The 24981-nt window shown below is 40.4% G+C and overlaps 1 protein-coding gene across 1 annotated transcript; it reads left to right on the top strand.

Moving 5' to 3' along the window:
* The first annotated feature begins 1786 nt into the window (after window positions 1-1786).
* CYP4V2 (cytochrome P450 family 4 subfamily V member 2) lies at window positions 1787-22024 on the top strand. The gene is made up of 11 exons (XM_038560324.1): window positions 1787-2057; window positions 4869-4981; window positions 6408-6493; window positions 7292-7482; window positions 7884-7953; window positions 9639-9765; window positions 11565-11750; window positions 14763-14865; window positions 19256-19390; window positions 19483-19662; window positions 20824-22024. The coding sequence occupies exons 1-11, from the start codon at window positions 1844-1846 to the stop codon at window positions 20994-20996; spliced, it is 1578 nt and encodes a 525-aa protein (XP_038416252.1). The 5' UTR covers window positions 1787-1843; the 3' UTR covers window positions 20997-22024.
* The last annotated feature ends 2957 nt before the right edge of the window (window positions 22025-24981 follow it).

The following is a 24981-nucleotide window of genomic DNA, read 5'->3' as shown; positions in this document are numbered from 1 at the left end:
CAACTTGTTTTATTATTTGTTTTCTACTTAGTATTTCATAAGACTCTTTCCATATTGCTACTTACAGATGACAAAAAAAAAAAAATCCGTTGGAGAAAAGCACTAGGCAATGTTTCTCTCTACTTCAAAGAGGCGCTGTAAATGGCTGTGTGAAATCTATACAATAGCTACGGTGAAAACTAATCTAATTAAGCAGAGTAGGAATCCAGAGCATTTCTCAATTTACCATCTTCCTTGCTGCTTTTGCTATAGTTCAGGGACCTGCTACCAGGCTCTTTGTAAATTGGTAAAGGGACCCTTCCTCTAAAATGGAGTGGGAGGCCAGCAGGGGGAGCACTCCCCTCTACTCCCCTTCCTCAATCTCAGACCCAACGGAAAGATACAATCCTTGCAAGGGATACCTCTTCACTATCCCGGCTGGGAGGAAGAAAGGTTTTTCTCCTCCCCTGGCAACAGCACAGCCAATGAGAGTCCTCTTACAACTCAGCCAATGAGAAGCCACTACACTTGGAACTCCCAGTTTAGCGAATGGACTTTTTGTTTCCAACAGCATCACCAATTCCCTCTTTCCTGGATAAGGGAGCACTTTTTTCTCCCTGGTACTCTGGGCTCCTCTATGACTTTGCTGTCTTTTGCCTCAAATTGCAATTCTCTACTACTCCCAAACATACCCATTTTGCTGATAAAAGAACTGACAGTTTTATTTTTAAGGTGGAGGCAGGCTTGAGGGAGGTATCCTTGTCTGCGGAAAAGAAGGAAAGTGATAGGACCCACAGCCAGCCCTTGGACAGAATTCCAGCATCCTTGTCACTGCCCTTTCCTTCTGCAGGCTCAGTGATTTTCTTCGCTCCCTTTTGAGAGCAGGCCAGAACTACTGTCTCCTTACCAAGCCCTCCCTTCCCAGCGTCTCTTCCTTCAATCTCTTTCCAAGGCTTTGACCGCTCTCCCCCACCCCGCCCCCGCCACTTGTCCTTTTTTAGGTGCTGGCTCTTCACGGTCCCAAGGATGTTTTGGAAAATATTAGCATCGCAGCAATGCAGCTGTCCCTTGTCTCAGGCACCTGATGCCAACCGAAAATTGGTGCTCCCAAGGTTGTTGCCCTTAGAGCTCCCCTCGATCAAAGTAGAGAGTGCTCTGAGTGATGCAGAAGCCGGGGACAGCCCTGGGGGCAGGCGGCCAGTCCTAACAGTGGAACGCGGCCGGCTTGCGCAAGGAAGCATGAGGTTAGAGACCCCGCCAGGGGGGGGGGGGGGGGAGCTCTGCAGATGCCCCTTTATTTCACTTTTGAAGCATACCCTTGTCCCCAGCTGGCGTTCTCCCGTGACCAGCAGCAGAGACCTAAAACCCAAAGCTCAGCCCGCCCTTCACCCTCCTCCTCCTCCTCCCCACTTCACTTAAATGCCTTCATTTCCATTTAGCAACACTCTGCGGAACCCCGGAGCTGTTTTCCGGTCTTTCGGTTTCTGCTTGTCCAAACAAAGAGGCCGGTGTGCATTACGTAGGGTTTTGCAGGCACAACCACCACCGCCCCCCCCACCCCCCCCCACCCAGCCCCAGCGGTGCGCTCCTAGGAGCCCGGGAGGCTCCAGCCTGGTCCCGGGGGCGACCCCTGCAGCGAGAAGCCCCGGGCGGGGCAGGGGTGGGGGAGGAGGGGGAGGAGGAGGGGGAGGAGGAAGAGGTGGAGGAGGAGGGGGAGGAGGAGGAGAGGAGCCACCTCCCCCCCGCGGGGCGCGCGAGCATCCCTGCGGAGTCCCGGGACTCCTCCCAGGACCAGGGGCTGGAGCTGAGCCCCGCGCCGCCCCGCGGGCAGTGGCCGTGGCCGTGCGGAGCCGAGCGCTGCGCGATGCCCGCGCTGTGGCTGGTGCCCTTGGGGCAGAAGCTGCTGCTGTGGGGCGCGCTGGGCGCCGCCTCGCTGGCGGGCGCCACCCTAGTGGTGAGGCTCCTGCAGATGCTGGCGAGCTACGCGCAGAAATGGCAGCAGATGAGGGCCGTCCCCACGTTACCCGGCGCCTACCCGCTGGTGGGACACTCGCTGTTGATGAAGCCCGACGGGAGAGGTAGGGGACGCGGCCCGGCCGGGCGCACCTGCTCCGGGGTGGGGTGCGGGTGGGGGCTCCCTGCATGCGCGGCCCCCCTAGCGGGGAGCCCCAGGGTGCAGCAGCTCCTCGCGCCTCAGCCCGCTCCGCACCTCCTCCCCGCCGACCACCCTCTCGCCCCCCCCCCCCCCAGAGCATCTCTACTTGGGGTGCTAGCTTGTTGGGAGAAAGAATAGCGAGCTCCCCGTTTCACGCGAACTTTTTCTTTATGTATAGGCGAGGACGCAGGATTTCTTAAGTTCTGTGCTGCTTTTTCCTCCTTTCCCCACTTGGCAGCTACTCCTGTCTCCAAACACTGCCTGTCTTGTCTCTTGGCTCTGAGAGCCTTGAGGGCAGAAACTTCTTTGGAACAGGACAAGTCCCTTTCAATACTTACCATCGGCCTCCACCCAGTCCACCGCTTCTGCAAAATCAGGGACTAGAAACTAATTTGAGACTTCCCTCCCTCCCTCCCCACATCACAAGACTTGCCCACAACTTTGTTTCCTTCTTGGCCTTCTCATTTCAGTTCTCTTAAGGAGGTTACATAATACCGGTAAACTATGAGGGCAGGCCCTCCTGGCAAATGTACACAGCATGTTTTAAAGACCTTCTTTATTAAACAGGGAATTGTTTTTTACTGATATCTTTTTGAAGAGATTGATGTATGCTCTGTTGATGAGAGGGAAAGAACAAACCACTTTAAGTTAGAAAGCTCTCAAAAGTACCTGGTGTTTTCAGTTTCCTAGCAGGGGTGGTGAATTAGATCTTAGCACTTTATTTTTCTCGGTGTGTAAGGTGGGATACCCAGAGCTGAAAAAAAAATTTTTGCCCAAAATGATGTATTCTAAAATAAACCTAGGACCACAACCCAATTTTACCCCAAATGAACTGTAGATAAGTTTTACAACTTAACTTCAAAGCTTGAAGGATAATTTCTTTTCCACCTCTGTCCCTCGCTGTTCCACCCCCAAAATGCTGTCATCTCAACTTCACCGGAATAAATAAGGCCTCATGGGGGTGTTTGTCAAAATATTGGAATTGTTTTCTGGCAGGAGAAATCCAAGTTAACTTTTCACCAGCTAAATAGCATGTGACTAATGTCACAACTGATCCAGTAATGCATTTAGATACAGTGGTTGTAAAAATTATCCTGGTTAATACTGTAACAGAGCTAACCTCTCCTTCTACCCTGAGGTTTAAGAAACAAGAAATAACGCACTTAAACAACCTCATCATGTTCTTTTGGGAAATTTTTTCTAAGAATTGAAATCTCTAGCCAATGAGACCTGTTTCAAAATAAACTGTGAGTTGATTGGAGTATTTAAAGTAATTCTTGGAGTTACTTTCTGAGTGTAGAAAGTGACAACATACCAGCTTTTACAAAGGGACTTTTAAATCCAGCAAGTCCTAGAATCTGGCATCAGGCAAAGTTCTGCTCAATTTCCAGCTTTGCAACCATGTTGTTTATATTTGAGAAGTTGCTTAAAACTCTCTAAAAGGAAGAGAGCAAGAGAAGAAAAAGGGGACAGAAAAGAATTTCAACAACAGCCAGAAAACACTGAACAAAATGGCAATATCAGTAATTAATGTAAAGAGATGGAATTCTCCAATCAAAAATCCTAGTGTGGCTGAATGGGTAGAAAAACAAGACCCATATCTATGCTGCATATAAGGGACTCATTTCAGATATAAGGACACACACGGATTGACAGGGAAGCGATAGAAAAAGATGTTTCATGCAAATGGAAACCAAGGGAAAGCTGGGAAGCTATACTAATACCAGAACAAAAAAGAGACTTTAAAACAAAAACTGTCATAAACGACCAAGAGGGCGTTCCACGATGACAAAGGGGTCAATCCAACAAGAAGTTATAGCATTTGTAAATATATTTGCACCTAACAGATGAGCACCAAAATATATAAAGCAAATATTAAAACTCTCTAAGTTAGAGGGGTTTTTCCCCCCTTTACTTGTAAAAGTAACTGTATGGCAGAGTTATTTTAAGGAGTAAATTTAATGCGTGTTGATGCCCCTAACTGGCTGCACTGAATCTCAGCCTCTTCCCCATCCTGAGAGGCTTTCTGTGGCCCCAGCATCCCCCGGTGATTTGTGGATGTCACCACATTGGTGTTACTGTCCTAAAATATGACTCCAGTCGTGCTAGTTCTCACTGGAAACTTCCAATTACTCCTTAGAGTATATAAAAGAAAATCAAACTCTCCAATGCTCCAATCTCCTCTTCCAGAGGTATCACCCCATCTGATGCTTTGGTTGTACCTACAGGGAATTTCCAGACCTCTGTGCTTCTGCTTTTCTATTTCTGCTGCTTGGCTTACATTCTGTTTTACTCCTACTTCTTCCCCTTTTCTGCCTATAAAAATACAAGTCATTTTTTTTTTAATGATCAAATGCCTTCTCCTTCATGATATTGTTCAGTCTTCTCAGTGAGAATCAGTCACTCCCCAGACTTAAGCTTATGTTTTAGCAACCATTTCATTTTCTCTGGTGTTACAAAAGTCACCATCTCCCATGGTTAGAAGCTCCTTGAGAGGAAGGGTTGGGTTCTTTGGAGGTGCACGTTTCTTGGATGTTTTCTTACTCATAATTAAATTTCCTACACAATTCAATTATTTTATCATTTAATAGGCACTATGTGATTTACCTTGAAGATGTGAGAGGTCTGGGAAATATTAAGTGACTTGCCCAAAGTAAATAAATAAACAACTCCCTCCTAAAAAACCCAAAAGACACAACAAGAAACTCATTGAAAATTAAATATTTTCTCCCAGAATTTTTTCAGCAGGTCATTCTTTACAGCGAAGAATCCCGACACCTGCCACTCCTGAAACTCTGGCTTGGGCCCATACCAATAGTGGCCATTTATAGTGCTGAAAATGTAGAGGTGAGTGTGTGGTTAATAGGAACACTGCTCCACTGCATATTTGGTGGTGTGAAAGGCTCATTAGAAGAACTATAATAACAGTATTCCTATATTGAATTGAATTCAGTATATTGAGCATTTCATTAAGTATTTTTGGCTCTGTAGGTGCCATTTAATGCTTTCCAGATATAGTCTAAATCCTGGGGAGGGTAGCAGGCTCTGGATGAAGCAGCCTCTGTGCATATTTGTTATCAGACCCAAGATACTTGTTCTCCTTTTTTGGAAAGTCTGCATAAGGATATAGTTTTATAGAACCATAAATGGATTATTCCATAAGTGAGCCCACATATTATCTAACAGGCACTGTTTCACAAGTCCAAAAATGTTAGAATAATAAAGTATGAGTGTTTCTCCCAAGGTGATCAGAGTCTCACATCCATTACAAGTTTATTTTTCCAAGTTAATTTTCCCAAAAAGGATTGCTCATCTGGTATTGATAGGGCAAATAGCATTAATGCATGCTGTTAACTGCTCAAAAAGACTGTATACCTTTTACTTATCATTATGACACCAGGGAGATTATCTTGTGGTTTGATGGTAAAAGGGATTTGGATCAGGGAGTAAAAAGGGGATAAACAGAGCTCCTTTTCATGGAACAAAATGAAACACAATTTCCTAGGCCATAATGCTGGGGTATGTCTTTCTTAGTTATTGCAGTGAACATGTTGGATTTCTCTTGTACCACATTGTAGCATCCTTGTTCAGAGTAAAGAGTGAGGAGACAGGCATAGGATTTCACGCTGCTGAGCTGACTTGATGTGAGCAGGCTTGGTGTGTGTGTGTAGAGATCTGTCCAGAGTACATGGCTGCAGCTGGGAGCCTGGGGAGCATTTTGTGCTCGGACCTAAATGCTTATCCCTTCTACTTCACTTGGATTCCAGGTGATCTGACTGCATTCATGGCTTTCAAAGTGTTACTTCCATGCTGGAGATATTCAGATGTGTGCTTCTAGTTCAGTCTTTATCCTGAGCATCATTCCTGTTTCAGAGCATAGCAACTTGAATGTCTCCATGACAACATGCCCAAAAATGAACTTGTGATTTCTATCTCCCTAGATGTGGTCATACTTGGGTTCACTTACCTCCTCTCCCCTATCCCCTCACCCTCAATAAATGACTCCACTTGGTTCTTAGTTCATGGTAGGAACCAGGGCATCATCCTGGACAGTTCCTTTTTCTCAATTCCATGTAGTCCCAAGACCAAATGATAGTTACATGTTCAAAACTCTACTTGACTTTCTTTGAGGCACAGGAATAAAAAATGAGTCCCAGAGAAGTAATAGCTATGAGATGTTAGTTTAAAAGTGTTCTAGCCAGGTAGAATTAAACTTATTGTTGAAATGGTTTTGATGTCTATCTATATATCTCTCATGTTTTTTCTTTCCGAGGTAATTTTAACTAGTTCAAGGCAAATCGACAAATCCTATGTATACAAGTTCCTAGAACCATGGCTTGGCCTAGGACTTCTTACAAGGTATGTCAGTGTAAATTTGTAAAGCTGTCTCATAGAAAGAGTTACTTCCATTGGTAACATGTTATGTCAGGAATTGCCACAAAGTAGTTGTCCTGTCTGTAAGACTGTGGTGCCAGGAAGTAGGAAAGAGACTGGAAGGAAAGGTCTGGAGAACAATTGGTTCTGTCAGACAAGAGTCCAGGGTGTATGGTAATCTCCAACCACGGGACTCAGTAATGATGATGAGCAGTGTTTCAAGAAGAATCAGGTCAGGTGTATGAATGGAGTAAAGCCAAGGAGAGTTTGGGGCAGGTAGTTTGTGAAAATCCAGTGAAAAAGGCAGTCAGCCTCAGAGACACATATGGAGCATAAAACCTCAGTCCTAGAACTGGAGTCCAGAAACAGGACTCCATCCTCAGAAAGAGGACCTGCCAAGAGAAAGGCAGGACCCTTACTGGGGTCTGTGGGTAATCTGAAGATAATAGAGCTCAAAGTAGAAGTACAGACCATGAGGATCATCTGAGGACTAAGGTATTAATAGAGGGGAGAAAAGATATTCTAATTTTTAAAAACTCAGAACTGAGAAATTTAGAACAATTCTCAAATTATTCAGTTTTTATGAGTGCTCCCTTAAATATTAGTAATATAGAATAATATCTAAACTATCCACATTCTTAGCACTCTATGAATCTTTGCCATTCTGACCGAAGCATTTGAGGATCTGTAGATTAAGCCCTTTCACTAGAGATTTGTTGACTAAATTTATAATTTGTTTCTGATGTTGCTTCTCTTATTTGTAACCATGCATTGTGTTTCTAGTACTGGAAACAAATGGCGATCTAGGAGAAAAATGTTAACACCCACTTTCCATTTTACGATTCTGGAAGATTTCTTAGATGTCATGAATGAACACGCAAATATATTGGTTAATAAGCTTGAAAAACATGTTAACCAAGAAGCATTTAACTGCTTTTTTTACATCACTCTTTGTGCATTAGATATAATTTGTGGTAAGTCTTACTGATTTCTTTCTAAAGTTCTGATGTAAAGATAGAATGGCCCAAACAGAAAATAGCATTCCAGTGGAAAGGCAAATAAGGAGATGGGAAAGGATATTGTACTTTTCAGGGTGGCCCTATTGCTCAGCCCCCTGAGAAGCAGCAGCCACTGTGAGGGTCTTGAGCAGAGCAGTCACAGATCCAACATGCCAGGAAGGGCAGAGGGAGGAAGAAGCAGGAAGCAGGAGGAGAAATTTACAGGAGAAGGAGCAAAAGAGGGAGGGAGCCATTTTCAACTCTATAAGAACAACAGAACTTAAGTCCTTTTTTTTTTTTCTGAGTGTTTTCCACTGAAAAATAAACACAGGTTATGTGCTAGAATTGAGTGGTTGCTTCTTGTCTTTATTTTACAGAAACAGCTATGGGGAAGAATATTGGGGCTCAAAATAATGAGGATTCTGAGTATGTTCGTGCCATCTACAGGTAAGTGAAGTCCGTGTAATTATCTTTAAAATGATTGCTGCTTAGGGCTTTAAAAATTATTGCTAATAATTTGTATCTTTTTCATTGTTTCGAAATGAAACTTTATACTAAAATTGACCTCGTCATTGAAGCATATATTTTACCAGTAGAGGAACAGTTTTGTAAATTATGACACACCCAGATTATGCCATAATTTTAAAATGATTATTTTACAATATATTGAGAGATTACAATGCTAAGTGGTAAAAATAAAACCAGGTTTTAAAGAATGGTAACTACTAGGTACAAAAAATTTTTTATAGACAGGAAAAGCTAGAAGATACTATACCAAAATATCAGCTATAGTTACTATTATTTTGTGTGTGGGCTTCTATTTCCTACTGTGTTTTGCTTTTGTTGTTCATTTTCCTTTCTCATATTTTCTACTCTGAGTATGTATTATTTTTCAATCAAAACAATTTTATTTTAAAGATGGCTTGTAGTTATTCAACTATTACGATTTGGGGCCAGGATTTTATTTGATATAGCCTATCTTTAAGTTCACTGCTCAGTTTACTTTATTTTAATAAATAAATACGTATTTATGGAGCATCTGTAATCTGCCATTCATTGTAGTAGGTGCTGAACAGTTTTAAGGGGCACACCAACAGGAAGATTAGTAGGGAGACATGCATTGAAACAAATAAATATAAACATAAATTCCAATAATTGCTTAGAAAGAAAGGATCAAGTTGACATTAGAAAGGAAAACAGAGGTGGTGCCTGGGTGGGTCCATTGGTTAAGTGTCCATCTCTTGATTTTGGCTCAGGTCATGACCTCAGTGTTATGAGGTCAGGCTTGTGAGGCTCTGTACTCAGTAGGGAGTCTGCTTAGTATTCTCTCTCTCTCCCTCTTCCCCTCTACTTGAGATTTCTCTTTTTCTCTCTCTATCAAAAAATTAAAAAAGGAAGGAAGGAAGGAAATAAGAGAAGAGAAGAAAAAAGAAGAGAAGAGGAAAAAAAAGAAAAAAGAAAAGAAAGAAAAGAAAAGAAAAAAAAGAAGAAAAGAAAAGAAAGAAAAGAAAAGAAAAGAAAAGAAAAGAAAAGAAAAGAAAAGAAAAGAAAAGAAAAAAGAAAAACAGGGATATTTCCTATGGATGAGTGGTCAGAAAACATGTCTCTGAAGAGTTGGTGTCTAAGTCAATCTCGAAGGAGGGAATCCTGTTGAGGTCTTGCTTCTTTATCACTGGAAATGACAAGGGAGTTACTCAAGACAGCTGTGTGACAGATGGGTACTTAATGAGCACTTTTCTGTGGAAGAGGGTAACCAGTGGTTTTATCACTCCAGAGGAGTGATAAATGAGTGGATATTAAAAAGAGGCATATTTCATCCCAACATGTGATCCAAGAGCCACAGCAGCCTTATGAGGTCAGGAATTCTTTCTGAAGAAACAGAAGCAGACATCAGATCTTGTAAGGATGTTTTCTAATGAATTCTTCCTTCCACTAATGAAAGCATTAAAATTTGTAAGCTTCATTGGATGTGTAAAAGCCCATGGATTCATTATTGAGCATAAAGCATGGAGCTCTTAGTAGCCTCTAAGACAAATAGACCTCATTCCCATATATTACCCTGTTGAGAGTAGGTGCTAAAGAAATACACATTTTTCCATGGATCAGCCAATATATTTTTATCCTATTTATAGAATGAGTGATACGATACATCGAAGAATGAAGATGCCCTGGCTCTGGCTTGACTTTTTGTTTCTTATGTTTAAAGAAGGCCGGGAACACAAAAGGAACCTAGAGATCCTACATAATTTTACCAATAATGTAAGTCCTCAGTTTACTTTTTTTTATTGTGGTAAAATATACATAATATAAAAATTTGCCATTGTAGCCATTTTAAATGTCCAGTTTAGTGGCATTACATTCACAATGCTGTGCAGCCATCACCATCATCCATTTCCAGAAATTTTTAAATCCATGATTTTTAGGTTTTGTCAATATACCTAGTGCAGGACCGTGGAGCCTGTGCCTCATAAAAATTGAATTGAATAATGGAAAAAAGGAGGCAACATGATTACATTTCAATCCTGTATTTGGTAAATATTAATTAAGCACTTGCTAAGTGCCAAATACTTTACCAAATGTTAGAAATATAGTAATGAGTAAGACATATATGTTCTCTATCCTAGAAGAGGTTAGTTTAGTAAGGGAGGTTATCTATTTAAAAAATATGTACTGGATATTTATGAACAAACTGAGTGCTATGTTAAAAGAATAAAGAGAAGAGGATTATAAGAGTCTTCTGGAAAATGTTTGGATTAGACAGTAGTTCTCTTTCTTTTTCTTTTTTTTTTTAGACAGTAGTTTTCAAAGGCAAAGGGCCTTTATTTTAGTATTTCAATTTGGAAAAAATTAAAATTAATTGGATTTTACTATTTTATTTCTAATTCAAAGATAGCAAAGAGATAGTGATGTTGTTTTGGATATAGGATGTCAGTCTGTTGTAAAAAATGAATATAGAACAACCACTTGGCTATAGGAGAGTAGCCAACAGTTTGTATTCTATGGGTGTTATTGAATTTATCCTCAAATTTCATGCATTAATATCAATATCAATAATTAATGAATCCTAAATTAATGAATCCTAAACATTAATATCAATAATTAATGATAAACAGTATAATTCATTTAATAAAACATTGAAAATTGTATCCTGAATGCTGTGCACCAGGGGTTCCATTGGAGAGCTTGCCTTCAAAGAACTTAGTATCTATTCATTCAAACCACTAACCAGCAGGTTTGATGAATTTCCTGATAGGAGAAAAAAGTTGAAATGTATAGCCAAATTGCATTGATGGGCCTTAATGCTTTCATTCATTCAACAAATAAAGAGTGTTTTTAAAATGCCAGGCAGTGTTCTAGAGGTTGGAAATATATCAATGAACAAACACAAATTCTCTACCACATGGGTCATACATTTGAATTAGATGAGAAAGGCACAAAGTACCAAGTGTAGCATCATGCCAGATGGCAGGGGAAATGGGAAAAAGTAGAGTAAGCATGGGAAGATAGTGCTAGGGACTAGCATCACAGCCATCAGGGAGGGTCTTTCTGATAGTGTGATGAGGAGCAGAGACTTGAAAGAAAGGAGGGAGCCAGCCACACAGAGGAAGGAGCAGTCTAGCCAGAAGGAACAGCAAGCAAACAGGTGAGCTGTCAACTTGCTATTTCTTTTCTCCAACATGTAATTAGAACAATGTGTAATTAGTCTACTATCTAAGGATTGTGTTCTTTCCAGCACCTATATTTTTGTCTCGTTGGCTCATTCTGATCTCTAGAGATGATTACGCTATACCCCATTGGAAAGACTGTAAAAATAGCACTTGAAAATTCTGAAGTTGTCTGATACTAAATTCATTTTTAGAAGTCTTATCAGTTAATGCCCTAAAATTCAAAAGGAAGCATGGTTATATTTTTCCAAGAGCCTAAGTTATTGCTGAGATAGCAAGGATAGGATAGTCTCAGAAAAAATAAGTTAAAGAAGCTAGTATATTTTCATAGAAAAGTATATTGTTGGGTTATAATAAATTCCAAACAAAAGCATGTGATTGTTTAAATCAAAGGTCATCACTGAACGGGCCAGTGAACTGAAGAGAGACGAAGAACATGGAAGTGCTGACAAGGACTGCTCCCCCTCCAAAAATAAACGCAGAGCTTTTCTTGACTTGCTTTTAAATGTGACTGATGATGAAGGGAACAAGCTACGTCATGAAGATGTTCGAGAAGAAGTTGACACCTTCATGTTTGAGGTATTTTATATCATTGTTATTTTTAGGTATCATTAAATAAATTTCAGTTATTTTTTTAGAATCTTTAACATATTTTTAGAAGTTTAATAAAAGTTTATTTATTTTAAAGATTTATTTATTTTAAAGATTTATTTATTTATTTAGGAGAGAGAAAGAGAGAGAGAGAGAGAGAGAGAGGAGTAGGAGCAGAAGAAAGAAATCCAAAGCAGACTCCACACTGAGCTCAGAGCCCCATCTGGGGCTCGATCCCATGACCCTGAGATCTTGACCTGAGCCAAAACTAAGAGTCAGATGCTTAACTGCACCACTTGGGCACCCCTAATGAAATTTTAAAGTAGCTTAACATAACTAAGGAAGAGTCATTAGATCACCAGTAAAAATTATAAAATTTAAGAACCTAAGTAAGTATCAGATCAACTTCCTTGTTCAGAAAATCTTTGATTCATGGTGGTTACAGCATAGACACATTTGTTTTTTCTCAAGTAAAACTAATGTTTGTCAGACTTTTCCAAGCAGAAGAACAGCCAGAGATTACTATCAGTTCTCTGTATTGCTTCCCACTTCCTTTTAATCTCTAAAAACCCACAAGTTTGTTTCTTCACCAGCTCCTTTTAAAGCAGTTTGTCTTCCTCGTGCTTCTACCCACGAGGACATAGCTACTGCTGTAAGCTGCCCCTAACTAAAGCAGGAACAAGAGCCCTCTGCTAGAGAATTTAGCCAGTTTGTGATTCTAAAAAGATTTCTGGTCTTCAAATAATAATAGTCATAATAAAAGATGCAGTTTTTAGCAAGATAATTCTAACTAACTATATTAAATATTACAAGGACTGAGTCTCTGAATATATGAATTGCCAAATAAAGAAATGGGTTTTTTTTTAAGCACCATGTGGTAATATTTTGGAAGTGGAGGAAAGCAAAAGGTATCAGTAGTTTTCGATGGCTCAGCATGTGCTCAGTGGTGTGTTAGTTGCTCTGCGCAACTGCCTGGATGTGATGCCAGTGCTCGTCCCTCTGTTCTTCCCGAGGGAGGACCGTCTGTGCGCTGTAGCAGAAAGCAGGCCGTGTTAAACATCTATAGACGAGCTCTTCTTCTGGTTCATACTGGCCATACCAGATGGCTTCAATCATCTCCGATCTCTGTCCCAGCTTTCCTATGTGTAAAATAGAGAGATGGGCTAGATCAGTGATTTCAGCCTTATTTTTTAAGCAGAGTACTTTATTGAAAAGAAATTGTATGAGAAAAGTGGAGAGGGAATAAGCATGTGGGCTCGGAGGCCAGATTCTCAGCCATGACTTGTCCTAGATGTGTGACCTTGGGCACCTCATGCAGCCTTTCTGGGCTCCAGCATCCTCATTGTCAAAGCATGGGCCTCACAGATTAGATTAATGATTTTTTAAAGTGCACCAAGAATTGTGCCTGGCCTGTGGGAAGCATATAGCAGATATATTAGCTCTTTTTAAAAAAGATTTTATTTATTTATTCATGATAGACATAGAGAGAGAAAGGCAGAGAAAGGCAGAGACATAGGCAGAGGGAGAAGCAGGCTCCATGCAGGGAGCCTGACGTGGTACTCGATCCTGGGACTCCAGGATCATGTCCTGGGCCAAAGGCAGGCGCTGAACCACTGAACCACCCAGGAATCCCCAATATATTAGCTCTTATGTTGAAGTGGAGAGACCTTCTCACATCTCCACCCTCTATGCACACACATGTGCACACACACATACACAGGCGTGTCCATACACACATATACATATGCACTGTCATGCATGTACCTTTACCTACACATACATACATACATACATGTATATGGTGCACACACATCCATCTGCCCCCAGTGACCTCTCACATTCATGTGAACAGCCAGACCAATGATCTCTTTCTTCCAGTTCTAACGTTCTTTGAAATTCTAAGTTTTTTCCTTCTTTGCATCAAATAGAAGGCATACCACAGACTGTAATATTGTGACCTCCTTCCTAAGGTGGGTGCAGGCTTTTAGTGCCGTGCCTTTCACTGCCTGGGTGCCAGCCATTAGATACTTAGGTTTTTGCCCCCACCTAGCCCAGTGGTGTGCTCCTTGTAAATTCTGTGCTTTGTTTTGCTTCATCCTGCTTTCTCCCAGTAGCAGACAAAATAAAATAAAAAATTCAGTCTCAGTATTTGCTCTCTAAAATGTAAATAGCATTATCAAGATTTCATGAATGTTTTGTGAAGAACAATTGTGTTAGTTTCTGCAAAGTGTTTAGTGTTTTTCCTAGAACTCAAGCAAATATTAAATGAAGCTATTTGCTAACTTCTTGATGTGGCAAATGCTTAGAACTGTGTATATGCTCCCTGCTGTCCAGCATGGACAGGTAAAGCCTACCTTGCAAATGGTGAAAGTAGAGAAGTAGAGATCTGGCAAGCTGGCTCACAAAAGTCAGATATTTCCCCTTTTATTTTTTTAAAAGGAATTTATTTATTTGAGAGTGTGTGTGTGCACGTAAGTGGGGAGGGGGCAGAGGGAGAAGCAGACTCCCAGCTGAGCAAGGGACATGATGCAGGACTCGATCCCAGGACTCTGGCATCATGACCTGGGCCAAGGGCAGGTGCTTAACTCACTGAGCCACCCAGGTGCCCTTGAACTTTTCCCCTTTTAAAACTACCTAGTGAAAAATAAATAAATAAATAAATAAATAAATAAATAAATAAATAAATAAATAAATATAAAACTACCTAGTGCGCCCCAATTCCTTGGAATGTCACCTTATCAGCACAGCTGAGCTGCTTCTCGCCATGTAGACCGTTCCATGTAGAGGTGAAATGTGTCTCTGAGCATGAACCTCCACCTTGAAGGGACTGTTTATATGTTTGCTTCTCACCAAGGTGAGATGCTGTATGGAATTAATTTGTTATGTTCTGGAGTCACATCGTAGCTGTCAAAGTCAGAGACAACTCAAAACAGAGTCATCATTCCTGGTCTTCTCGATTCAACTCTGCTTTTTAAGCCATGTTTCTTCTCACATTTGTAGGGCCATGATACGACAGCAGCGGCGATAAACTGGTCCTTATATCTCTTGGGTTCTTACCCAGAAGTCCAGAAACAAGTGGACAGTGAACTGGAGGACGTGTTTGGTATGTTTGTCCCCATCGTTACCTGCTCTGTGGGTCCCGAGTCCACTGAAACAAATGCCATTCATGCTCATTAAGGAGGGCAGTAGGACCTGTTACAGAGACACTGCAATTAGAAAGAAAGCTGCCATGTGGGATCCCTTCCAGTACCGTCTCTTTTGCAAGGTCTCTTCTGCTCACTTATAGGCATTTGCTAACTGCCTGGCATGTGACTGCATTGGGCTAGATGCTGGGGATGCACAGGTAAATGCTACTGTCTCTAAGGACCCCACTGCTTAGTAGACGAATCAGCCATTGTGCGTAAAGCACGGAGTCCTGGCTATGCACTTGAGTGATATGAAGAAGGTACTCTTTGGGAGCAGCAGGGAACAGGTGATAATAGTTAGAGGGGGTCCGGGAAAGCTGTTCCATATTGGGTTGCATCTGACCAGGACATAAATTTCTATTATACAATCTATTATACAAGCAGAAATCTGCTTGTATAGCTAGGCATGCAAGGTATGTGGGAGTATAGGTAAGAGTCCTAGGCTGAATCCAACAGGGGTGTCGTCAGAGGCCCAGTCTTGTTCTCTTTTCTCTCTCTTCTTCACCATTGTGGCTTTTGTCTTCTTGATTGTTGTTCCAGGTCTCATGTTTATCTTTAAGACAAAAGAAAGGGGAAGAGGGAATGAAGAATGTATTAGATTCCTGGAGGTGCTATAACAAATTCTACCAACTGGGTGGCTTAAAACAACAGAAATGTATTCTTTCATGGTTCTGAACACCAGAAGTCCAAAATCAGTAATACTGAGCCTAAATTGATGCGCTGGCAGGTTGTTCTCCTTCTGGAAGCCCTAGTGGAGAATCTTTTCTTCCCCCTTCTGGTCCCTGCCAGCATTCCTTTATGGTTCATCACTCAAATTTTTGCCTCTATTTTTCACACCTCCTTCTCTTCTCTGTCTCTCTGTCTCTCTCTTTCTGACTCTTTGTGTGTGTGTGTGTGTGTGCGTGTGTGAGGGAGAGAGAGAGAGATCTCCTCTCTCTTATAAAGACATTTGTGATGGCATTCAGAGCCCACCTGTATAATCCAAAATATTTCCCCCATTTGTCAATCATTAATGAGACAAATCTGCAAAGATAACTTTCTCCCAAATAAGGTAACCTTTACAGGTCCCAGGGATTAGTACTTGACATATATAGGGGCCATTTCCAGCCAACCACAAAGGGGCCACACATTGTGCCATCAATTTCACCCTTTGTTTACTCACATATCACATGACTCCCACAGCTGGAAGGAGAAAATGAAAGATTGGGTCAGCCAACCAACAAATGGTGTCTGATGCAGTTGTATAGAGAAAAGAAGTAGGAAAGGAAAAATAAAGGTAAAAGGAGGAGACGACAGACATTCTAGAAAGAGGAGAACAGATGGACAATGGCACAGAAGTGGAAACATTTGGAGGACAGTAGTGAACAGTGAGGGGCAGCTAGAATTTGGAACATAGAGTAGAAGATATTGAGAGATGAGGCTGAACAAGTAGTTTAATGTTCAGATTGTCTGAGGACTGGAATTTCATATCAAGAGGGAAGACTTTATTTAGTGGAATGGAGACAATCTAAACTTCTTGGCTCTGTTTCTATAGTCGGGTTTTTTTTCCTGTATTGATTTTAATTTCTCTCATATTGCCTATGGTGAGTTAATTTGGTCTTTGAAAAGCTCACACATCCTTTTGGAGTAAGTTCACTTTTTGTATCCTCTGCAATGTCTAGCTCATTGCTGGTCTCACAAATACTTTTTGACCTCACATAATTAAAACACTATTATTTGAAATACTTTATTCTGTCGCTTGTCATGCTTTCTACTAATGGTGTCTCGCTTTTTCTTCTACCCCCAATATTAGCTCTAAAATTTCATAAGCAACTAATCTATGGGTGTTGCAAGTATTAATTTGTCTTGTTACACATAAAGTTAGCCACTTCTTTGTGTGTGTTTAGTTTTATTGTAACAAAGCAACTGGCACACCATTAGTGTTTAAAATCAAGTATCATCTTTTTTCCCCCAGTGAGGAAAAAAAAAGAGAAAATTTAAAAATAAACAGATACAAAATTATAATAGAGAATGTCAACTCCAGATAAGGTCTTACAGGCTCATTCAGTCTCCCATTGAGTGGTAGTGCTCATGTCATGAGGAAAGAATTTTCTTTCTTTTTTTAAGATTTTTTTTATTTATTAGAAAGAGAGAGAGAGCAGGGGCAGAGGCAGAGGGAGAGGGAGAAGCAGACTCCCCACAGGGCAGACAGTCCAATGCAGGGCTCAATTCCAGGACCCTGAGATCATGACCTGAGCTGAAGGCAGACGCTTAATTGACTGAGCCATCTAGGTGCCCTGAGAATTTTATTTCTAAAGTGTCATCTTAAACTGCAAAGATACCATTAAACATCACAATGCCAAAGGAGAAGCCATGTAGTCAAGATGCCCACTTTACCTATCCAAACATCTCAAACCCACCCGTCCCTGATCTTCTAGGCACCCATTTTTAAAAAAATAATAAAAGCAAGAGAAAGTAGATACATGTTGGTAAATGGTAAGTGTCCACATTTACACAAAGACACAGTATACCTCTGAGCCCAATACTGAGGAAAAGGAAAAGAACTAAAATTCTCTGTACCACTGCTCCAGGGCCAAGCATCCTCCAGCTTCCAGCAGAGCTAAGGGAGCAGAAGGGTTTTGTTTTTGTTTGTTTTGTTTTTGTTTTTGTTTCTGCCCCCACAGAGCATAGTAATGTTGTTTATATGAAGTTTTGGTTGAGATGGAGAGGGATTTGGAACAGAAAAGGGTAGAGTTTCTCTTCCCAGTGTATTGTGCTCAGTGTATCATCCCCCAAAATAAGTTGAAAACCATGGCATAAAGGAGAGAAGAGAGATGTCAAGAACAGCATGACTGACCACAAGTGGACTGGAGAAAATGAAAACAGGAAGACTGGAATCCATCAGTTTTCCATCTGTCATTGCCTCCACATTCCTGTCCTCCCTCCTCCTCCATCCCCTTCTTCATCATCCATGTCAGGAACTTAGCACTGTCATGGACCTGACCAAATACCATTTTGCATGTCGTCTCCTAACTCATCTGTTTTTCCACATTTTGCCCAAGAATGGGGTTTATGCAGGTAGGACTATCCTGGGAGGGTGGGGCAAGTGGAATGTTCTCTGCACAGCTGTGTACCATGTGTAATTCAGGGAGGTGAGCCAGTTCAGACCACCCACAGTGCAGAGGGGGCTAAGAATAGAAAACTTGAGCACCTGGGCTGGCTGAGGAATATCCAGCTCCCAGGCTCTGTCCCTCACCCCCATTAAACAAGCGTGGAGCCCCAGCTCCTTCTATTAGGTAGATGGAAAGACAGAAAATTGAAGTGTAATATGAAAGTAACTGAGCACAAATTTTATTTCAGCTATGAACTTTATTTTTGAAGGAAGAGGGTTGGTTTTTTGTTTGTTTGTTTTTTAAATCAAAATGAACCTCTATTCTATAACCTGGTTTAATATCTTCAAACACTGTCACTTCGACTCTGGTCAGATGATGCAGTGCCTCTTCATCTTCCTCTCCGAATAAGGCAGATTTGTGGGTGGTTGACAGATGCTGTTACCCCAGAATTTGGGATTTTGGTGATCAATTCCAACCTCCTTTGAAAACATGGTCAGGGCATTTGTTATATTTCTGTTATCCTTTCAAGATTCTTCACTGGCTTTTCTCAAGTCTATGTATCTCTTTTTGTACTTCATCAAGATGTTCAGTTGCTCCTTGCTATATACTCCTTTTCTTCCTGTGGCAAGTCCAGAGAGGTTGATGTCTTCTCTGGTCTGGAGGCAGGAGGCGATCTTAATGTCTTTGTTTAACACAGGAATGAAGGCGTTTAGGGGCCATGCTGCTGTGGGGAAAGTCCAAGAGAAGATGCACACCTGGAAGCTCTGAGAACTTGAAATTAACCATTTTAAAGTATACGATTTAGTTCGTTCACAGTGTTCAACTGTTACTCCATCTAATTCTGTGACATTTTCAGCGCCGGAGAAGGAAACCCCATATGGTTAATCAGCCACACCCCATTCCTTCTTCCTCCTCCAGCCCCAGGCAACCACTGATTTACGCTCAGTCTTTATGGATTTACCTGTTCTGAGCACTTCCTATAAATGGAATCATAATCGTGATTATTATAAAAATCACAATACATGATTTGTTTTGTGTCTGGTTTCTCTCACTTAACACATTGTCTCATTTCATTTTGATTATGTGTAATATTAGAAATCCTATTTTGGCTCTAAGTATTTAACATTCAGTGCTTTGATTAATTCCTCTTTGATTCCTCCATCCCCCAAGCCCAGACAGTTCTTTCATTGTCATCTCATGTATTTCCTTTAACCAGGGAAGTCTGATCGTCCTGCTACCTTAGAAGACCTGAAGAAACTCAAATACCTGGAGTGTGTCATTAAGGAGAGCCTTCGCCTTTTTCCTTCAGTTCCCTTATTTGCCCGTAATCTTAACGAAGATTGTGTAGTTGGTAAGAACTCTGTAATCAAGAGAGTGGGGAGAATGGATTTTTTAATGCCCATCTCACTTGGTTCTTATGGCGTTTTGCCTACCTCTTGACAGCGGGTTACAAGGTTGTGAAAGGCTCCCAAGCGATCATCATTCCCTACGCACTTCATAGAGATCCAAGATATTTCCCAAATCCCGAGGAGTTCCAGCCAGAGCGGTTCTTTCCTGAAAATTTGCAAGGACGCCACCCATATGCATACATTCCCTTTTCTGCTGGACCCAGAAACTGTATAGGTTTGTATCCATCAGAATTGGTTTGACCTGTCTGGCCTACATGGTAATGAGTTTCTCACAATAATTTCTTTGAGATGTAGTGTCTCATCGACAACAGTCTTTAAAAAACTGATTTTCTTTTTCTTCTATATCACTAGATGTTATTGTTTCAAAAAAGACTGTCATAAAATAATTTGCTAGGGGTGCCATAACAAGAGAATACCAACTGGGTGGCTTACACAGCAGATATTTCATTTTCTCATATTCTGGAATCTGAAGTCTGAAATCAAGGTGTTCAGAGGGTTGGTTTCTTCTGAGACCTTCCTAAAGCCTGGCTTGTAGATGGTCATCTCCTCCCTCTATCTCCACAGGGTCTTGCCTGTGTGTGATATCCCGATTTCTTCTTTTTATAAAAACACCAGTCAGATTGGATTAGGGTCTGTCCATATAACCTCATTTTAAGTTAAGTGACCTCTGTAAAAATCCTATCTGCAAATACAGTCACATTCCAAAGTACGAGGGTTAGGGCTTCAACATATGAATTGGAAGGGGACACAGTTTGGCCCGTAACATAAAGCACAATCAGTTACATGGTGGAGCTTTAAAATATTGATTTTGGATCAAAGTAGGATATGGCTTATATGGTAGAAAACTTATTTGTAACAATTAGTTTATTTAACCTAATGTCTGTGTTCCCTGCTTTTAAGAATTGCATCTTGCAAAATGAAAACAATGCTTACCATATGGCCATATGAAGTACTTAAAATGAATGCACATCACCATGCATTAGGATCTCCAGCATTTTATCATCCATGTAAATGTACGTGTTAGTAAAATGAGGTCAGATCTAAAAGGATGAATCTGAAGCATATTTGGTGACTCTATGGTAAATTAATAATAAGAAAGCCATCTAGAATAGTGATTCTCATGCTTCAGTGACCCCAGAATTTATTTGCTATTTTGCTCAAATACAATCATCTATCCCGCCCCAGCTATACGGATGCACTAGGTAGGAGCTGAGAAGGGCACTGAAGAATCTTCATTTTTAACAAACATCCCAAATGATTCTGATTGTTCCTACTGTGGAAATATAAAGTTACTTGTTTCATTTAGTAGGACCTATAATTTTCAGATTTGAGATATATGTATAATTAAATTAATGCTATTTACATTAATTTGAAGGTCAAAGGTTTGCCATAATGGAAGAAAAGACTGTTCTTTCCTGTGTCCTGAGGCATTTTTGGGTAGAATCCAACCAGAAAAGAGAAGAACTTGGTCTGGCAGGAGAGTTGATTCTTCGTCCAACTAATGGCATCTGGATCAAGTTGAAGAGGAGAAATGCAGATGAATCTTAACCATATAATTGGGCTGTGCCTTTGTCATGTAGAAGGTCTTTCTTGAAGGAAACTAGATTTACAATTTCTAGATCTGAGTTCAATACTCCTAATCCCTAGACCTATTTCTTTCCTGTCCCTGCTAACCTTGTGGTCAAGTCCTCCAAAGAGTTTTATATTTTCATTGCCACATGGATCTTACCCTTGGGCTTGATCCCAAAAGTAGAGTCAACTGAAGATGGCACCCAAATAAACGTAAGACAAGTTTTTCAATAGAGAGATCCACAGACCAAGTCAATTTCAATTGTGAGACCCAAAGGATATAATTTAAGTGAAGTTCCAGAATTTTTTAAAGGTATTCTTATTTACTGGGAAATATATATGCATACATATATATATATGCATGTATACATATGCATTTAATTTGAAAAGGGTAAGTACTTAGACATGAGAAGCTTAAGTTTTTAGATTATATTTGGGCATCAATTATGAGAATAATTATTACAGTACTTTTTGCATTTTATCACCTAGAGTAGATAATTTGTAAGCTGACTCATAGGTTCTGTTCCTATTTCCCTTTGGCTAGGTAGTTATAGCTATGATTCCATTATGCATAGTATCACAACTATCCATGTATACCATATACAGTTGGGAAAGATTCCTCTTGGTAATATCCAATCCCCTGCAGTGACTCAGGGTTGAGTAATGGCTTTTGGAGCTGGAAGGACCTTATTGTTTATCTAATTTTACTCTTTTTTATTAGAAAAAGGGAATGAAAAAAAGAAAAGAAAAGAGGAATGAGATAGATGAGAAGTTAAGTTTCTGCCGAGAGTCATACTACTAGTGGGTGACAGGGCTTGAATTAGAGGTCTGTACTCTACACCTTTCCATTCTCAATGTGATAGACTTCACTGTGTGTGCTTTTACTTTATGGAACTCAGGTCTGTAACTAGATGTGTCATTAGAACACAGATTTTCTGCCTCTGATTTTGGATATATTTCTTTTAGAATTCTTCCATTATTAAAGGAAATGAAAAGCTGTTCATCTATATTTGTGACCAGTAATATCTTACTTGTTTGGTGTTAGACTTTGAGTAAATTCAATCCTCTGGAACATACCTATCAAGCTGATAGCTGACACACATTCTCTGAATTTTAATTCCATAGGCAGTATCTCTACTCCCTCACTCAGTGACTTTAAAAAACAACTTTTAATAAACTTTAATAAAATTGTTTCTTCAAATTTCCCAAGGCAATAGCAGATAGAAGGAACAAATTAAGAGGATGAAATTTCTATTTTTCCATGAGTATCAGAGGAAGAGATTACAAAACCAAAGCCATTTGTAAGCACTTCAAGCTGTCATTTAGGGTAGGGTCAGCATCTCTACCCACTTTACTACCCCAAGAAACCCCAGTGCAGACAACCCAGTCGCTAAGTTGATGAGAAAAAGTCAAGGAAGTATATGATACAGTTGAAAAAGATTCCCACTGTATGCTTACCTTTATTATCTAGAAAGTAGATATAAGTAGAATATCTTATTCCCAGATGACTATGGATAAAGTATTATTCATGGAAATTAGTATTATTTCTCAATGTTATGCATTTAGATATAAAACTTGTTTTTTTCTTACTTTCTTCCTCCTCCTCCTCCTCCTCCTCTTCCTTCTTCTCCTTTTAAGTGACCCCACATTGGCTGTGAAATTAATTTAAAGTAAAATATTGTTTAATGTTACCTTTTGGTCTAAGATCTTCATGTAGCCCCACAATAATTGTTATTCGTATTTTAATTGGAAATCCTCTTAACCATGTTAGAGGTAGAATTGAGAAATTATGTTATGGTCTGTGGTACTGAAAGGCAGATGCTGACTTTTTTTTTTTTTTAATAAGAGGATGATCAAGTATCTGTGACCCTGTCTTACTACTGCTTGAAAGAGGTATCTCAAGAAACATAAATTACATTTTAGTCATGAGTGTTACATTATATTCTAAGAATTGATGTCACTTTGAAATATAGGCAGCTCTGAAGGCAAATTAGTGGGTGACTGATTCATAATGAGTAATAAAAGAAATCGCACATTTGAGCTGATGTCAACAGTGCTCCTCAGACTTTCTAAAAAAATGTTCCTTTTACCCTTGTCATAGACTGATTTTGAGTTTTCTTGACTCTGAAGAATTAACCAGAGGAGAAGTATAAATTCCAGAACATTTTGCTCAGCTGATAGCAGAAAGTGAAATCTCCTGCAGAGGGAGGCCAGGGAATCAGCAAAACCATTAGTATCATTGTGTCCCAGGCATTTACAGTTTAGAAACTTTCTCCAGGTGATGAACTAGTGAACTGACCGATGCTCTGTTCATTGTCACAGACCACTAAAGACTATCAATTTCTGGACCAGTGACCTGTCTCACAATGAAAGAGATGCCCACAAAAAAATAAAAACAAAAAGTCAATTTTTACTCTGGAATGTGTCTGGACGATCACAATGTTTTCTTTCCAGCATCTAATGAGATGCTGGTAGGAACATGACAAATTTTTTAGTTTGCCTGGAAGCCCTATCACCACCACCACCTATTTTTTAGGAATAGCACTTTCTCTATCTTTGGAACTACCCCATGATAAATATCTCCCCCCTTTTCCTTCTGTTTCTCACTTTTTTGCTTGCCGGACATATGTACACTGTAAATAGGCAGTTCTAGTTGAGCAATCTTGCTCTCTTGGCTTAAGTTGATTGACCCAAGCAGGGTCCACTCAGAGTTCTCCCCTTGGAAATTGGTGGAGATTTCAAGTTGTGAGACTGGGGATCAATTGGCAGTTGAGCCTCTGAACAGCTCCTAGAAGATGAGAAGAAGGTGATGAGTAAAGAAGATGCGGAGAAAAGAAACAGAACCCTGGAGGGTCCGAATCCCATGTTCCAGGGGATGCTGAAGGCCACCTGCATGCCTGCCCTGTGCACTCTTCACTTGTTCACCTCTGCCCTGGAGCCCGAGGACCAGGCTATCGTCATTTTTCTTAGGTTGATTGCCTTTCATTTCTAACCCAAAGCAACTTAGTGTTTGTCATTTCAGCTGAGGGATAAAGAAAGGTGCTGTATTTTTTGGACATGATCTTAGGTCTTCATCATATTTCCTTTGTGCTGTTCAGTACTTCTCTACACTGGATAACATCAGCTGGTAACATATGTCTGCTAGTCATTTAAATGCAATAGAATTTTTAAAAAAGATTTATTTATTCATGAGAGACAGAGAGAGAGAGAGAGAGAGAGGCAGAGACACAGGCAGAGAGAGAAGCAGGCTCTGCAAGGGAGCCTGATGTGGGACTCAATCCCAGGACTCTAGGATCATGCCCTGGGCCGAAGGCAGGCGCTCAACTGCTGAGCCACCTGGGCATCCCTAAATGCAATAGAATTTTGAAAAATTAAGATTCAATTGACATTATTTTAGTTTCAGGCACATAACATAATGATTTGATGCTTGTATGTATGAGAAATAATAAATTTCCAGATAGTAGGAAAATTAAAAGTCCAGTGCTTTATTTTCAAAGCCAGCTGGGATTAGCCTAACACGAGTCTAATTCCTTAGCTCCATCCTGATGTGTTCCCTCGACTAGTTCATCATTTTTTCTTGATTTAATTAAACCAGATTCACCCCAGTTTTCCTTCTAGCTAGCTGCATTCCAAATTCCAGGGCCAAACCTCTCATCTATAATTACTACTAATAGATTGTGTATTCCCTCATCTGCTTCTTGAAACTGGTCTAGAAATTCTTTGGTCTAGAAATTCACCAAATGGAGTATTTCTTTGGGCCTTTTGCACTGAATTCAATTTCTAAATTTACTCCCAGCCTGTAGATGTTCCTACTCCTGCTCTCTTGATCCTAAGAGATACTTTTTGGCACCTTCTTTTTCTTTCCTTCACTTCCTGCCTCCTCCTATCCAGCATTTTCTTTGTGTTGCAGTTTACATGAATTCTTTCCTGTCTTTCCTGGCATTAGCCAATGTAGGTCTCATGG

The sequence above is a fragment of the Canis lupus genome, chromosome 16, assembly GCF_011100685.1.
Source record: "Canis lupus familiaris isolate Mischka breed German Shepherd chromosome 16, alternate assembly UU_Cfam_GSD_1.0, whole genome shotgun sequence".
Lineage (NCBI taxonomy): Eukaryota > Metazoa > Chordata > Mammalia > Carnivora > Canidae > Canis > Canis lupus.
The sequence above is the reverse complement of the archived record's forward strand: the minus strand, read 5'-3'. Positions and strand labels throughout refer to the sequence as shown.

Coding starts and splice junctions, on each gene's coding strand:
- CYP4V2 (XM_038560324.1), top strand. CDS start 1,844: ATGCCCGCGCTGTGGCTGGTGCCCTTGGGGCAGAAGCTGCTGCTGTGG. Junction 7,483..7,883: donor TGCATTAGATATAATTTGTG/GTAAGTCTTACT, acceptor TTTATTTTACAG/AAACAGCTATGGGGAAGAAT. Junction 19,391..19,482: donor TAACGAAGATTGTGTAGTTG/GTAAGAACTCTG, acceptor ACCTCTTGACAG/CGGGTTACAAGGTTGTGAAA.